This window comes from Chrysemys picta, chromosome 3, assembly GCF_011386835.1.
Source record: "Chrysemys picta bellii isolate R12L10 chromosome 3, ASM1138683v2, whole genome shotgun sequence".
NCBI classification, from domain to species: Eukaryota; Metazoa; Chordata; order Testudines; family Emydidae; genus Chrysemys; species Chrysemys picta.
In genome coordinates, this window is record NC_088793.1 from 69,565,614 (window position 1) to 69,580,817 (window position 15,204).

The window sequence follows — 15,204 nt, forward strand, 5'->3', positions numbered from 1 at the left end:
AATGATTAGCTAAAGAAACTGTGAAACATCCATGTTTGTTGTACTCTTTATGTGAATGAGTGAGGATTTATGGTAAAAATACAAATAGTTTTTGTTCCCTCCTCTAATAGTGGCAATAAGAGTAATAAAATAAGCAAGAAACTACTTTGCATTATGTGGCTAAATAGGTCTGTCAAATACAGCCTGAGCGGTAACCAAGAGCACTAATGAAGATAGGGATATTTATAACACTTCACAAGCCTTGTACTTCCTGAAGGTGTCAACTTTACCTGGGGTGCATCTCTCCCCCTCAACACCCATGTGGGCACCTGTAAGGAAAATACAACTCTGACCACTCATGTAACTGCTGGTCCTATGATCCTGGGGTGGTGGTGGCTGCTATGGGCCCAGGAAGACTACTTTCCCCTTCCTATAACTGGCTGGGGAGAGAAAAAGTATTAAGTGAGGTATGGTGCCAGTGATAAGAGCAGAGCCTGGAAGAAAGCTTCCAAACACCCAATCCACTGCAGAAATGCTTTTGTTACTGTCCTGGCGATGGAGAAGTGACGAAGCAGTTGCAATCTCTTTCAAAGATGTTAATTTGCCAGCCCCTTTCCTGTTGGGGCAGCCCAGGATGCAACCAGCCATGAGAGCAGTACAGGTATGTGTGGCAAACCCACTACTTGGCAATCCACTGTGCTCCTCCATGGAGTCACTAGCAAGTGAGTAAAGGGAGTGAGGAGAGCAGGTTCTTGCACAGTGACCTTACTTAGGAGGGACACCCTCTATTTTTGAGCAAAATATTTAGCGTTTTTCTTGATCCCTTCAAAAAGCTTTCCTAGGTCTGTATATTTCATTGGCATTATGTGGTCTTATTTTAATTCCATTATGTCCTCATTTATAACTTTCAAATAGTGTCCCATCTGGAAGAGATGAAAAATAAGGAGGATTAGGAAAAGAAGAGACAGCATGGGGAATAGTTAGACACAAGTTTATGGAGAGGATGGACACTCAATATTTGTGGGGGTGCAGTGCAGAAATGGAATAAACTTCCATACTAAAGAATAATATTGACATAAAGCATGCTAACTAGCCACCCACTAGTTCTCTGCAGTTTACTGTGTCCATTTTAAAAAAATCTGGGGATTTTGGTAAGATCTTAAAAACTGAGCTCCTGTTTACTCTGTGTGGACATTAAAAATCCACTTATGTGATAGCAGTGGTTTTCCTTGCCACCATCTCAAAATTGTCATTTGTTCTATGCACCAGTTGTTTTCTGTCCTCCACACCAGAGGTGCATTGCATTGGCACTATATTATAAAGTGCTTTGAAAGGATGAAAGAATCAAAATGTAGAGTGGGAGAAGACCTATTAATTCATCTAATTTATCATTTCACTGCCTCCAGAGGATTATTCCTTATTTCACATTTAGTTACGTTTTCCCAATCTAGTTTTAAAAGTTCCACTGGGTGGGACTTGAAGCTATAGAATATATCCTTATCATTCTGACAATATAAACTTTGTATGCAGCATTGTTGTAGCCGTGTTAGTCCCAGTATATTAGAAAGTCAAGGTGGATGAGGTAATATCTTTTATTACACCAACTTCTATAGGTGAGAGAGACAGCTTCTGAGCCACTCGGAGCTCTTCTTCAGGTCTGGGAAAAGTACTCCGAGTGTCACAGCTAAATGTAAGGTGGAACAGATTGTTTAGCATAAGTAGTTAGTGCATATTCTAAGGGACCACTCTACTCTTTCCCCGACCTGAAGAAGAACTCCATGTGGCTCGAAACTTTATCTCTCTCACCAACAGAAGTTGGTCCAATAAAATATGTTACCTACCCACTTTATCTCTCTAATATAAACTTTGAAAGTCTTATGCATTTGATGGAATAGGCAATGCCACTCCACTAATCAAATCAAAATCTGGCAGTGCTCTAAACTCCCCAGAGTGAAATTCCTGTCCCCATCACTATAGTAAATGAGAGCCTACCATGTATTTTTAAAAAGTAATAAGCTCTCTTCCTTCCTTCCTTCCTTCCTTCCCAGCCCATAGGATAAATAGCTTCATCAGTTCACAGGAATTTTGTTAAGTATCAGAGGGGTAGCTGTGTTAGTCTGAATCTGTAAAAAGCAACAGAGGGTCCTGTGGCACCTTTAAGATGCCACAGGACCGTCTGTTGCTTTTTAGGAATTTTGTTTGTTTGCTTGTTTATGTTTGTGCGTGTGAGTGAATGGGTGTTTTGTGTATCTATATGTGTGGGAAGAAATTATTGGGGGAAAGCTAAATTGAAATAAGATTAGCATTTAATTCTGAAAGGGATGTGATCTCTGCTCATTCTTGTCTCTTGCAAGAGTTAATACCCTAGTCTTGGTCCAGCTTCTTTGAGCGTTCTATCTCCTGCACTCATAAGCCTCCTATTGTTTGAGTTTCATCATTCCAGCGGAACACACATGTCAATGGAGGTCCTGGTTGCTGAGGGAGACACCCTTTTTTAAAAGTAGCTTGGGCCAATTCCAGACAAGGTTTTGAGCATCAGGACAGAGACCTTGAGCTGGACTCTGTTCAGTGTAAAGACCAGAGCACTAGGGACACGTGTTCATTGTGGCCTGTGATGTTAAGATGCATTGGGTACTAGTTGGCCAAAATCCCCGTTCTCCTTCAGAACTGTTGTTTTGCACACCTGCTATCTATATAGCTGTCATCTTTCTACCCCAGATGTGGCTGCATTTCAGCAGGGCTGTATGTATGTAGCTTGAAAAGAGCTTTGGGATACTTTGGGTTGACAGGTGCTATCGAAAGGTAAGATACTATTGTAAGTATTTCTATTAGGAATACGCCTGAAACAGAACAATGAATACAAACTCTTTTCCTCCTGAAGTTTGGGGAAGTGCTCTATGGGTTTAATTCCATATACAGATTGTGTTACTGAGGCCTATCTGTAATGAGTGTCCTCAACATTCAGGCAGCACAAAGTTTGTGGTCCACATTTTCAGAAAGCAGGGCTTTGAGGTCCATGCACACAAATACGGGATTGATGCCATAGATGTATATACAAATTAGTATTTGGGCATCATGGGCCAGAGTCTGCTCTCATTTGGACTAATTTAAATCTGAGTAGACTCTGCCTCCTACATGTTAGGGTGGGACTGAGAAGGAGGGCTGCTCCTGATGCTGTGACAGTCCGATGGCCAGCGGATCTGGGCGGCTGCCTGGGGAGAAGGGGCAGCAAAGGTGGCATTGCTTGGGTGCTGTGAGACAGAAGAGATGTCTGGGAGTGAGGTACAATGGAAAGGAGGCAGAGAAGGAGGCTCTGGTAGGGGGTGCCCAGCCAGGAGGGAAGGGTAGAGAAGGGTGGGGATGTTTTTGGGGTGCCAGGTGGAGAACAAGGGACAGGGGAAGGGAGTGGGGGGGGGTGAGGGGACTGAGGACATGAAGGATGGAAAGAGGATCGGGGGGACCACACAGTGGGCGGCGGGGGGCGGGGGTGTCTCCTGGCACCATCATGCAGAGGCAGGCGCGCGGAGCCTGCCCCCCCCCCCCCCGCCCGGCTTGGTGGCAGCTCCGAACGCTGAGCCGGCCCTTTGTGACGCCTCAGGGGTTGCCGGGCTGCGGCGGCGGGTTCCACCGGGGCGGCTCGACGCTGGGCTCAGGACGCGGGGGCGGCCACTCGGGGCGCGACGGAGGATGGGGCTGCGGGCGGCCGGGGACGCGGGGCGCCTCGCCCTGCGCCTGGGGCTGCTCCTGAGCCTGCTGGCCCAGCAGCCCGGGAGCGCCAAGAACGACAGCGGCTCTGCCCTGGAGCAAGCAGTGGTGGAGCCGATAGTGCAGCTGTTAGAGCCGGGTGAGGGGAGGGGCCGGACCGACGGGTTCCTGCAGGGTGGGGTGCGGCGGGGTGGCCAGCGGGGTGCCAGGCAGGGTGAGGGGGTCTGTGGAGTGCAAGACAGGGTGAGAGGATGTCAGGGGGTGCTAGAGAGGATGAGGGGGGAGTGTCTGTGGGGTGCCAGGCAGGGTGATGGGGTCTGTGGGGTGCCAGGCAGGCAGGGCTGGCTCTGGCTTTTTTGCTGCCCCAGGCAAAAAAGCCTCCCGCTGCCCCCCCGCTGGGGAGCGCGGCAGGGGAGGGCGCCGAGCCCGGCCGCAGCCCCGCTCTCCCCGGCCGACCAGAGCGCCAGGGGAGGGCGGCGAGCCCGCCGTGACTCAGCTCTCCCCGGTGGCTGCAGCGCCGGGAGGAGGGCAGAGAGCCCAGCCGCGGCCCCGCTCTCCCCAGCCAGCCAGAGCGCCGGGGGAGGGCAGCCCCGCTCGTCCCAGCCGGCCGGAGCGCTGGGAGGAGGGCGGCGAGCCCGGCCGGGGCCCCGCTCTCCCCGACCGGCCGGAGCGCTGGCAGGAGGGCGGCGAGCCCGGCTGCGGCCCCGCTCTCCCTGCCGGAGCGCCGGCGGAGGGCGGTGAGCCCGGCCGCGACCCCGCTCTCCCCGGGTGAGTGCCGCCCCCCTCCGGGTGCCGCCCCAAGCACATGCTTGGAGGGCTGGTGCTTGGAGCCGGCCCTGCAGGCAGGGTGAGGGGATGTCAAGGGGTATTAGAGAGTATGAGGGGGGAGTGTCTATGGGGTGCCAGGCAGGTGAGGGGGGTGTCAGTAGGGTACCAGGGTAGGTGGGGGGTGTCAGTGGGGTACCAGGGCGGGTGAGGGGGTGACTGTGGGGTGGCAGGCAGGGTGATGGGGTCACCAGGGTGAGAGGGTGCCATGCAGCGGGGATGGTCCCTGGGTGCTGAGGACAAGCAGGATTTCCCTGAGAACGCTAGGAGTGGGGAAGTGCAGAAAGGCTCCCTGGCCCCCTTTACCTTCACCAGGAGGGAGCCTGGCTCCCCTGGTGCATGGAGAGTAGTTCATATCGTATGCCAACAGTGGGAAGATGTCCTTGTTCATTCATGATTTATCAAGTCACAGAGTTTCTAAGGGGCCCTCCTAAAGGGGGAGCAAGGGAAATTCTAGATTTACTTGTGATTCTTGTAGCTGAACAGTGTGGGCTAAAGGAACGTGTTGGGTACACGTAAACTCCCTCACAGTCTGTTAGTTCATTGAGCAATGAGACACCTAAGTTAACACCTAGTGTGTCATTAGGCACAAGGCCAACTACATAATGAATTGTATTCCTTCCTTCAGCCATCTGAAAGTGGACTTTTCCTTTTACAGAATTTCATCTGTCTCCTTGTCCAGATAGGGTTATCTTATTTTTCCCTACCACATCATTTTTCCTACTGTGTTTATCCCATTTCCCTGCTCAGATGTAACCACTCTCAGTGTCATTACAGAAATTGCCTATCAGGGATCATGAGGGATCAATGCAGCCAGCTGCTTTGACTACAAAACCTGAGTTCCAGCAGTCCTGGAACTAGGAATGAGAGTGTTAAGGTTACCCCCTGGATGCTCAGGCCTCATGCAGTGTAGTGGAAAATATTGCTAATAAGCCACAATAAGAGTAAAACATTTAAAGCACGAATGAGTGACTTTCTCTATTAGTTCACTTCACAGGCATGACTTGGAACAACCTCTATTGACATTCTCAAATAGGATTTTTAAGTATTTATCAAAATGTACTATGTGCATCCTGTGACGTGACTTGTAATGAAAAGAGAAAATAATGGAAACAGTTTCTGCTCTGCATGATTTTTACCAGATTCCAGATGTAGAGAAGAACCTGAGATGTCTTTACTTTGCTGGTACTAATTTCAGCCCTATGACTGGAATGTAAATATATATATTATTTTAGCATAGTCTCATCTCAGTTTGTGTGAGATTTACACATATAACTCCTATTAATGCTAGTGGAAGTTATATACATAAATCTCTTTGCATAGGGATGATGCTATACCTATTTATCAGTGTCTGATACAAAATGAAAAAGGCATACATAAATGTACGGATGAATAGGGTTTTTTTCTGGGGAGATTTCTCAAATTTTAGATTGGTTTAAAAATCTAGGGAGGAAATTCAAGAAAAAAAAAGAGGTGAGATTGCATCATAACAATGATATGTACAGTATTATATCATAGAATCATAGAATATCAGAGTTGGAAGGGACCTCAAGAGGTCATCTAGTCCAACCCCCTGCTCAAAGCAGGACCAATTCCCAGCTAAATCATCCCAGCCAGGGCTTTGTCAAGCCGGGCCTTAAAAACCTCCAAGGAAGGAGACTCCACCACCTCCCTAGGTAACGCATTCCAGTGTTTCACCACCCTCCTAGTGAAATAGTTTTTCCTGATATCCAACCTGGACCTCCCCCACTGCAACTTGAGACCATTGCTCCTTGTTCTGTCATCTGCCACCACTGAGAACAGCCGAGCTCCATCCTCTTTGGAACCCCCCTTCAGGTAGTTGAAGGCTGCTATCAAATCCCCCCTCATTCTTCTCTTCTGGAGACTAAACAATCCCAGTTCCCTCAGCCTCTCCTCATAAGTCATGTGCTCCAGACCCCTAATCATTTTTGTTGCCCTCCGCTGGACTCTTTCCAATTTTTCCACATCCTTCTTGTAGTGTGGGGCCCAAAACTGGACACAGTATTCCAGATGAGGCCTCACCAATGTCGAATAAAGGGGAACGATCACGTCCCTCGATCTGCTGGCAATGCCCCTACTTATACAGCCCAAAATGCCGTTAGCCTTCTTGGCAACAAGAGCACACTGTTGACTCATATCCAGCTTCTCGTCCACTGTGACCCCTAGGTCCTTTTCAGCAGAACTGCTACCTAGCCATTCGGTCCCTAGTCTGTAGCAGTGCATGGGATTCTTCCGTCCTAAGTGCAGGACTCTGCACTTGTCCTTGTTGAACCTCATCAGGTTTTTTTCGGCCCAATCTTCTAATTTGTCTAGGTCCCTCTGTATCCGATCCCTACCCTCTAGTGTATCTACCACGCCTCCTAGTTTAGTGTCATCTGCAAACTTGCTGAGAGTGCAGTCCACACCATCCTCCAGGTCATTAATAAAGATATTAAACAAAACCGGCCCCAGGACCGACCCTTGGGGCACTCCGCTTGAAACCGGCTGCCAACTAGACATGGAGCCATTGATCACTACCCGTTGAGCCCGACGATCTAGCCAGCTTTCTATCCACCTTACAGTCCATTCATCCAGCCCATACTTCTTTAACTTGGCGGCAAGAATACTGTGGGAGATCGTATCAAAAGCTTTGCTAAAGTCAAGGAATAACACATCCACTGCTTTCCCCTCATCCACAGAGCCAGTTATCTCATCATAGAAGGCAATTAGGTTAGTCAGGCACGACTTCCCCTTCGTGAATCCATGCTGACTGTTCCTGATCACTTTCCTCTCCTCTAAATGTTTCATAATTGATTCCTTGAGGACCTGCTCCATGATTTTTCCAGGGACTGAGGTGAGGCTGACTGGCCTGTAGTTCCCCGGATCCTCCTTCTTCCCTTTTTTAAAGATGGGCACTACATTAGCCTTTTTCCAGTCATCTGGAACCTCCCCCGATCGCCATGAGTTTTCAAAAATAATGGCTAATGGCTCTGCAATCTCACCCGCCAACTCCTTTAGCACCCTCGGATGCAGCGCATCTGGCCCCATGGACTTGTGCACGTCCAGTTTTTCTAAATAGTCCCGAACCACTTCTTTCTCCACAGAGGGTTGGTCACCTTCTCCCCATGCTGTACTGCCCAGTGCAGCAGTCTGGGAGCTGACCTTGTTCGTGAAGACAGAGGCAAAAAAATCATTGAGTACATTAGCTTTTTCCACATCCTCGGTCACTAGGTTGCCTCCCTCATTCAGTAAGGGGCCCACACTTTCCTTGATTTTCTTCTTGTTGCTAACATACCTGAAGAAACCCTTCTTGTTACTCTTAACATCTCTTGCTAACTGCAACTCCAAGTGTGATTTGGCCTTCCTGATTTCACTCCTGCACGCCTGAGCAATATTTTTATACTCCTCCCTGGTCATTTGTCCAATCTTCCACTTCTTGTAAGCTTCTTTTTTGCGTTTAAGATCAGCAAGGATTTCACTGTTTAGCCAAGCTGGTCGCCTGCCATATTTACTATTCTTTCTACACATCGGGATGGTTTGTTCCTGCAACCTCAATAAGGATTCTTTAAAATACAGCCATTACGTCTGCTCCTGTTCCCCTTAAAGATTTTGTTATTTGTTTTTGTTTTTCTTGGCTTTTTTTTTTTTTTCAAATTCACTGACAGCAGGATTGAGTCCATTGTCAATTATTTCTGATTGGCATGCTAATTTAGAATCAATCAGTTTTCAGTGTCTAAATATGTTTAAAAGTTTAGTTGGAATAGTATTTGAAAATAAAAAAATCCTTTTTTTGATTTAGGGTTATTCATCTCTTATGAACAAATCACCATTGTAAGTTTAAAAACATAAGAATGACCATTTCAAGTCGGACCAAAGGTTCATCTAGCCCAGTATCCTCTCTTCAGACAGTGGCCAGTGCCAGATGCTTCAGAGGGAATGAACAGAACCTGGCAATTTTGAGTGATCCATCCCCAATTGTCCAGTCCAAGCTTCTGGCAATTGAAGGTTTAGGGATGCCCAGTGCATGGGATTGCATCCCTGATCATCTTGATTAATAGCTATTGATGAACCCATCCTCCATGAACTTATCTAATTCTTTTTTGAACGCAGGTATACTTTTGGCCTTCACAACAGACAATGGCAACAAGTTCCACAGGTTGACTGTGTGTTGTGTGAAGATGTACTTCCTATTTTTGTTTTGAACCTTCTGCTTATTCATTTCATCGAATGACCCCTAGTTCCTGTGTTATGTGTTATGTGTTATGTGAAGGGGTAAATAACACTTCGCTATTCACTTTCTCCACGCCATTCATGATTGTATAGACCTCTATTATACCCCCCCCCCCAGTCATCTCTTTTCTGAATTGAACAATCCCAGTTTTTTTAATTTCTCCTCGTATGGAAGCTGTTTCATCCCCCTAATCCTTTTTATTGCCCTTCTGTGTATTTTTTTCTGATTCCAATATATCTTTTTTGAGCTGGGGTGACCAGAACTGCATGCAGTATTCAAGGTGTGGGTGTAACATGGATTTCTGTAGTGGCATTCTGGTATTTTCTGTTTTATTATCTATCCCATTCCTAATGGTTCCTAACATTCTGTTAGCTTTTATGACTGCTGCTGCACATTCAGCAGATGTTTTCAGAAAACTGTCCACTATGACTCCAAGATCTTTCTTGAGTGGTAACAGCTAATTTAGATCCCATCATTTTGTATGTATAATTGGGATTGTTTTCCAATGTGAATTACTTTGCATTTATCAGCATTGAATTTTGTCTGCCATTTTCTTGCACGGTCACCCAGTTTAGTGAGATCCCTTTGTAAAGCTTCGGAGTCATCTTTGGACTTGACTATCTTGAGTAATTTTGTATCCATTGCAAATTTTGCCACATTTCTGTTCATTGCCTTGTCCAGATAATTTATGAATATGTTGAATAGTACTGGTCCCAGGACAGATCCTTGGGGGACCCCACTGTTTACCTCTCTCCATTGTGAAAACTGACCATTGATTTCTACCCTTTGTTTCCTATCTTTTAACCAGTTACTGATCCACGAGAGGACCTTCTCTCTTATCCCATGACTGCTTAGCTTGCTTAAGTTTGCGACGAAAGAGTCATAATATGTTTTATAATGATGCTACTGGATTGAGGGAAGCCTCCTGAGAGGATAGCATAGTTGATATCTGCCCCATAGTTAGAGGAAGTTTGCTTGCTTTGGGTAGTAAGGTTGCTCACCAGTGACCAAAATCCATTTTTTCATTTGTATTTGGATGGGAGATTGCAACCTCTCCTTTCAGATGTGACCACACCTTGCCACAGTTGCCAGATCTGGTCATCTCTAGATTGGACGACTGTAATACGTAGACTCTGGGGTAGACACCTTGGGTAAAAAACCTGCAGCTGGCCCCAGTCAGCTGACTCTAGCTCACACTGTGGGGGAGGGGGGAGGGGCCCAGAGCTTGAGCTCCAGCCTGAGCTTGAGCATCTACAGAGCATTTTTAGCCCCACAGCCTGAGCCCTGCAAGCCTGCGTCAGCTGACCTGGCGAGTGTGCCACTAGTCTTTTACCCCTTGTGGCGGTTCCTCAGCTAGTGTAAATTGTCATGGCTCCATTGAAATCAATAGAACTATGCCAATGTACACCAGCCGAGGATCTGCCCTCCAGTTTTCCCAGTTCTCTAACATGTTTTATTTCTGTCCCTATGAACGAGAATAAACCATTTTATAATATGGGTTGATCACAGCCGCATTTAAACATGTTTACATTAGTATTATAGATGGGATCTTGGAAATCTCCTCTCCCTTTCTATTATGCTGTGGTGGTTGAGATTAGCCAAAGCTCTTGAGCTAATATCCCACAGATTTAAATGAGGTGGGGGGGGGGGGAGGCAAGGCACTGAAGGCATGGTGTCTTAAGTTATGGACCATCTCTCTGTTTTCACATGATTTTGCATGAGGTGATACTGACAGAATCTATTTTTTTTGTAAATTCCTCCCTCTCTGGTTCGAGAGAGTTAATAATAATGAACTAAATTGTGAAATTATTCTTTAAATATTGTTGTACATGTACTAAAAGGGTGTTCTGATTAGCACAGCTTATATATTGAAATAAATCACAAAGTCATAGTGACAGGAATAGCACAAGTGTAGAATTATGAAGTTTCATGAATAATGTTGGAAAAGAGGTTATAAGAGTTTGATATCAATTTATGCCTACTACCACTGTAGTGTTAATCCCTTACTGTAGAGTAAGGAAGGCTATTTTATATTTGTGTATCACTGACTGCTAGTGGAAAGGACCCACTCATTTTTCAACCACAGAAATGTTATGTAAAGTTTTAACAGCTTAAAAGAAGAGAAATATAAACTTGCATTACTGAATTAACATAACATTTTGTGAAGAAGAGATTCCAAAACAAAAAAATGAGGAATAGAAAAAGTAAACTTTGCATTTATGGTATTTATTATCATAACAACATATTTGGAGTAGGATAGACTGATTATGTAGACTTGTAAAACAGCCATAATAAATCGTCTTTGTCCCTTTGCATTTTAGAAGATTAAAAAGACTTATTGCCTGTTTAATTAATTATTTTCAAAGACACTGCATAAAGTTGTTTAATTCCTCTATTGATCAGTTACTTTTTCTTAGCATCCTTATACACATTCAACTTGCATGCTAATATTAATAAAATATATCATCCATATTTGAATCCCAGATGGAGATGTGAACCTTTTGCTTCTGCATAATTTGTGAAACCCATTTCCTAGCCTGAGAAGTACCAGAAAAATGGAAGAAGCCAAATCATAGTGGTTAAAACCACAATAGTTAATTAGAAGACTGTACCTGGTTGATTCATTGCTTGTGCTAGCTGTCTAAAGCTGACCTTAAAGTGTGATGGGGAAAAAAAATCATGTGGGAAGGCTTGCATTTGCCAGAAAGAACTAGGAAATGAGTTGATTGAAATATTGTTTATAGAGAATTTTGCTTAACTCTTTTAAGGGAAGACCTATATTGTGCATATTTTTACTTCTCAAGGAATTCAGTAAATCAGTGGTTCTCAAACTGGGGGTCTTGACCCCTCAGGGGATCACAGGTTACTATGTGGGGAGGGGGTTGCAAGCTGTCAGCCTCCATCCTAAACCCCGCTTCACCTCCAGCATTTATAATAGTGCTAAATATAAAAAAAGTGTTTTTAATTTATAAGGGGGGGTCACACTCAAAGGCTTGCTGTGTGAAAGGGGTCACCAATACAAAAGTTTGAGAACCACTTCAGTAAACTAATTTAACATAGTAGGTTGACTTATAAGGAAAATGCATAATATTTTCTCAATAATGAGATTAAGATTTAAATATTAGTTATTTGCACTTGGTTTTCTGAAAAGGACTAGGGAAGACTTTAAGAAGTGAATTTCCTGGTAATCGGGTATTCCTCCCCGCTCCCCCACACACCCTCCAAGAAGGTGTCATATTAGAAATGTAACTTCAGACTTTGTGTTTAGGTTTGAATGCTACAGTATCCAAGGAAGTAGAATTTGGAATGTGCACAGTGACGTGTGGTAAGTAGCAAAGCAGATGAATAAAGCATATTGTAATTTGTTTTTGGGAAAAAAGTGCTAGCTGTAGCAATTTAGCAGGTGTAATTTGCTTGCTCTCCTTCACCTCTCATTGATTTCAATTTCCAATAACTATAATTAACAAAAACAATCAAGCTGATTGTCATTAGAAGTTTAGGTCAGATCTGTTGTTTTATTAATTTCACAGCCTGCAAGCTCCTATTTTAAACCAGTTCCCTACATTTATTGGCACATGAGCTGCCTTCACCAAAGTAACAATTTTCTCTATTTGTGAACATCTGTGAGATGTTCAGAAGATGAAAGATCTTCTGATGCATCTCACAGATGTCTTCCCACATACAGTATTGCCAGCGCTATCAAAAAACTGCTCATCTGCAGTAGTCTATTCTATGTTCCACATTTATATAATTTATAAACTATGTCATGGAAAGAAGAGGTATCCTGGAGAAAGATAGGATGAAAATTCAGCACACAGAATCTCAGAATTTTTGCTTCACCCATCTGGTGAAAACTTGACATATTGCAAAGAAGACATCTGTGGTATTAGGGTGGTAATAGGGGCCGGAATGGAGTGGCACTGCATTGCTTAGAAAACACCCATTTAGCAGAAGTTTCAGAAATAGTATTGAAATTGTTTTGAACAGAATCTGTCTCTCATAGTATCATAGTACCTGGAAACAAGAAGGGAGGAGGGAAACCAGCAACTTTCAAATCAATTAGTCTATTCCCCAGCCAATATGGTATTATTTCATACATTACATTCTCTAGTATTTTTTTCCTAACTAGTTCTGAATGTTGCAAATGATGGGGCTTCCACTACTGCCCTTGGGAAACTATTCCACACGCTAATACATCTTGATCTCAAAACGTCTTTTTTTCTGACATTCAGTTTAATTATTCCCTTTCTTAATTTTGTCATTTACTGCTGGTTATACACCTCACTTCCCCTCATTATGAGCCATCCTAAATCTAATTTTCTTTCATGCTTGCACCCTTAAGATATTTAGAGACTGTTATCATGGCCCACCTCTTCAGTGGACCGCTCAGAAGTCCCTCCATTTGAGGGATTTAACTCAGTTTAGTCCCAAAGTTACCTGTGTTCCCAACAAATGTGATGTCCCTTCACTTTTATTGATGTCAATTATTTAAATCTTAAATAAATAATCATCAGTTAGAGGTTGGACAAAGGATTATTTACACTAAAGGCCATTCCCCATCATTTTGAATTTGGATATTATTTTGTGTCCCTCATTTTGGGTCTCGGTCACTCATTAGATCCAATAGTTGGATGTTGGCAGGTTGAAAGGTATTCCCTCCAGTCCATCCAGCCAAACTATACACATTTAACTTTCTTAATCTTTATTTATAAATTCATCCCTACATCCCTCAGTAATTTTGGTTGCTGTTTGAACTGCCTCCAGTTTCTCAATATCTTTCTGGTAATGTTGTGGCCAGAATTCAATATTCCTGATGTGGTTATACCACAGCTTATAGAGAAATCATAAAGCCTTATTTCTTCATAATAATGATGCTCGTTAATATTTTGGTCAATTCTGCATTAGTCTTTTTTGCTGCCATGTCCCAATAAATTGATGTCTAATTTTTCTGTCTACTATTACCCCTAGGTCTCTTTCATCATTTGTATTTTCCTTCCCATTGATATTTACTTTTTGTATTATTTTTCCCAGCTGTATTATTAACTTGCATTGTTTCAAGTTCCATATTTCTAATCTTTCTAATTTAACATGACCACGTTTCCATCCGAGTTAATTTGAATAACTCTTTAAAATAAGACTTCATTTGACAAAGTATTGCAGTAGATTAATTTCTGCAGAGTTGGCAGCTGCTAATAGGGAGAGGAAAAGGGAAACAAGTTTTCTGGGAATAGAAGACAAAACTGGTCAAAATGGAGAGGCAGGGGAGTACTGAAATGCCCTACAGGTCTCAGGATGGGGTTCTTTTAGTCAACTCTTTGACTTTGATAGGGTGCCACAGTTTTAATATTCAGGTAGTTAAAACAGGCATGTTCTTTCCTACTAAACGTGACCACAGTTAGCTCAGCATCCGGATTTTTTCAAACCAGCCATTTTGATGTTCATAGGTTTTCTGCTCACCCCCCCACACCCTCTCCCCTGTTTTCCCAGACAGCCAGACAACAAAAAGACCTAGTTCTAAAGTAAGAGGAATGTCTTTAATAAAAGTGTCAGTTCATTGTCATTTACACCTCTGTCTCTGCATCCTTGAGATGAGACATTCTCAGCAGTGGAGAATGATCCCTGTTTTGTGACGGCTTCAGTAAGTGTTGTTGTCTCTCTCTGTCACTTGAAGTATTGTTTCATGAGCTATATGTCATCTGTGAAATATTCTAATATCTATCAGTGTGTATCATATACATTTAAAGGAAGCAGATACATCACAACAAATTATTCTTCACATCAGTGGGGTTAATTCAGCATTCAAATCAATTTCCCATTTATCATACTGCAGGAGGGTTTTAACTCCCCTTTTCCCATGCCCCTGCAGTTTAGTAAACAACATGCTGCTAGAATAATGGCAATTTCTTCAGTGTTTACTGGGCCTAAACATACTATTCCCTCCACCCCCACACCCTATGTCATTTCAGTGAACTGTGTACACATTGTTTGGCAAAAATAAATATAGCATTTGTTTTGAATTTGTAATGGTTAAAATGAGGCAGTGTTCCCATTGAAATACTGATGTTTGAGAGTAAATACATTTTATTTAATTGAATTTTATACAGACATTTCCCTTAACCTTCAATATTTATGATTGCCTACTTCCCCTCCTTATCTTCAGTGGGACCCTCCATGACTTAGGTGGAGTTATGAGGGTCAAAATGAGGAGGTCTGAATGGGATCCACTTCAGAGCCTGTCAGTGTTGTTCCTTAGCCAGCCAATACTGGTTACTGTTAAGTGATTCAAGGCTCTCCTTCTTCTAAGAGGATCCTATTCTATAAGGTGCTTAGCACACTCAATCCCTGTTGACATCAGTGGGAATTAAAGGTGCCCAGTACACTGCAGGGTCAGGGTCAGAGTGGGAAGGCTATCTCTACTATGCTCCCAGCACCAGCTGACTTGGGCACTGAAAGGCCATGTTCAT

At 43.8% G+C, this 15,204-nt stretch overlaps 1 protein-coding gene across 1 annotated transcript in view; it reads left to right on the top strand.

Annotated features, from left to right (window-relative positions):
• The first annotated feature begins 3,547 nt into the window (after positions 1–3,547).
• The window catches only part of SPACA1 (sperm acrosome associated 1), a 29,900-nt gene continuing 18,243 nt past the window's right edge, over positions 3,548–15,204 (top strand). The window contains exons 1-2 of the mRNA XM_005299820.3: positions 3,548–3,823; positions 12,009–12,065. Of these exons, the coding sequence (XP_005299877.1) occupies positions 3,667–3,823; positions 12,009–12,065 (214 nt within the window). The 5' untranslated portion in view covers positions 3,548–3,666. The remainder of the gene's footprint in view (positions 3,824–12,008; positions 12,066–15,204) is intronic.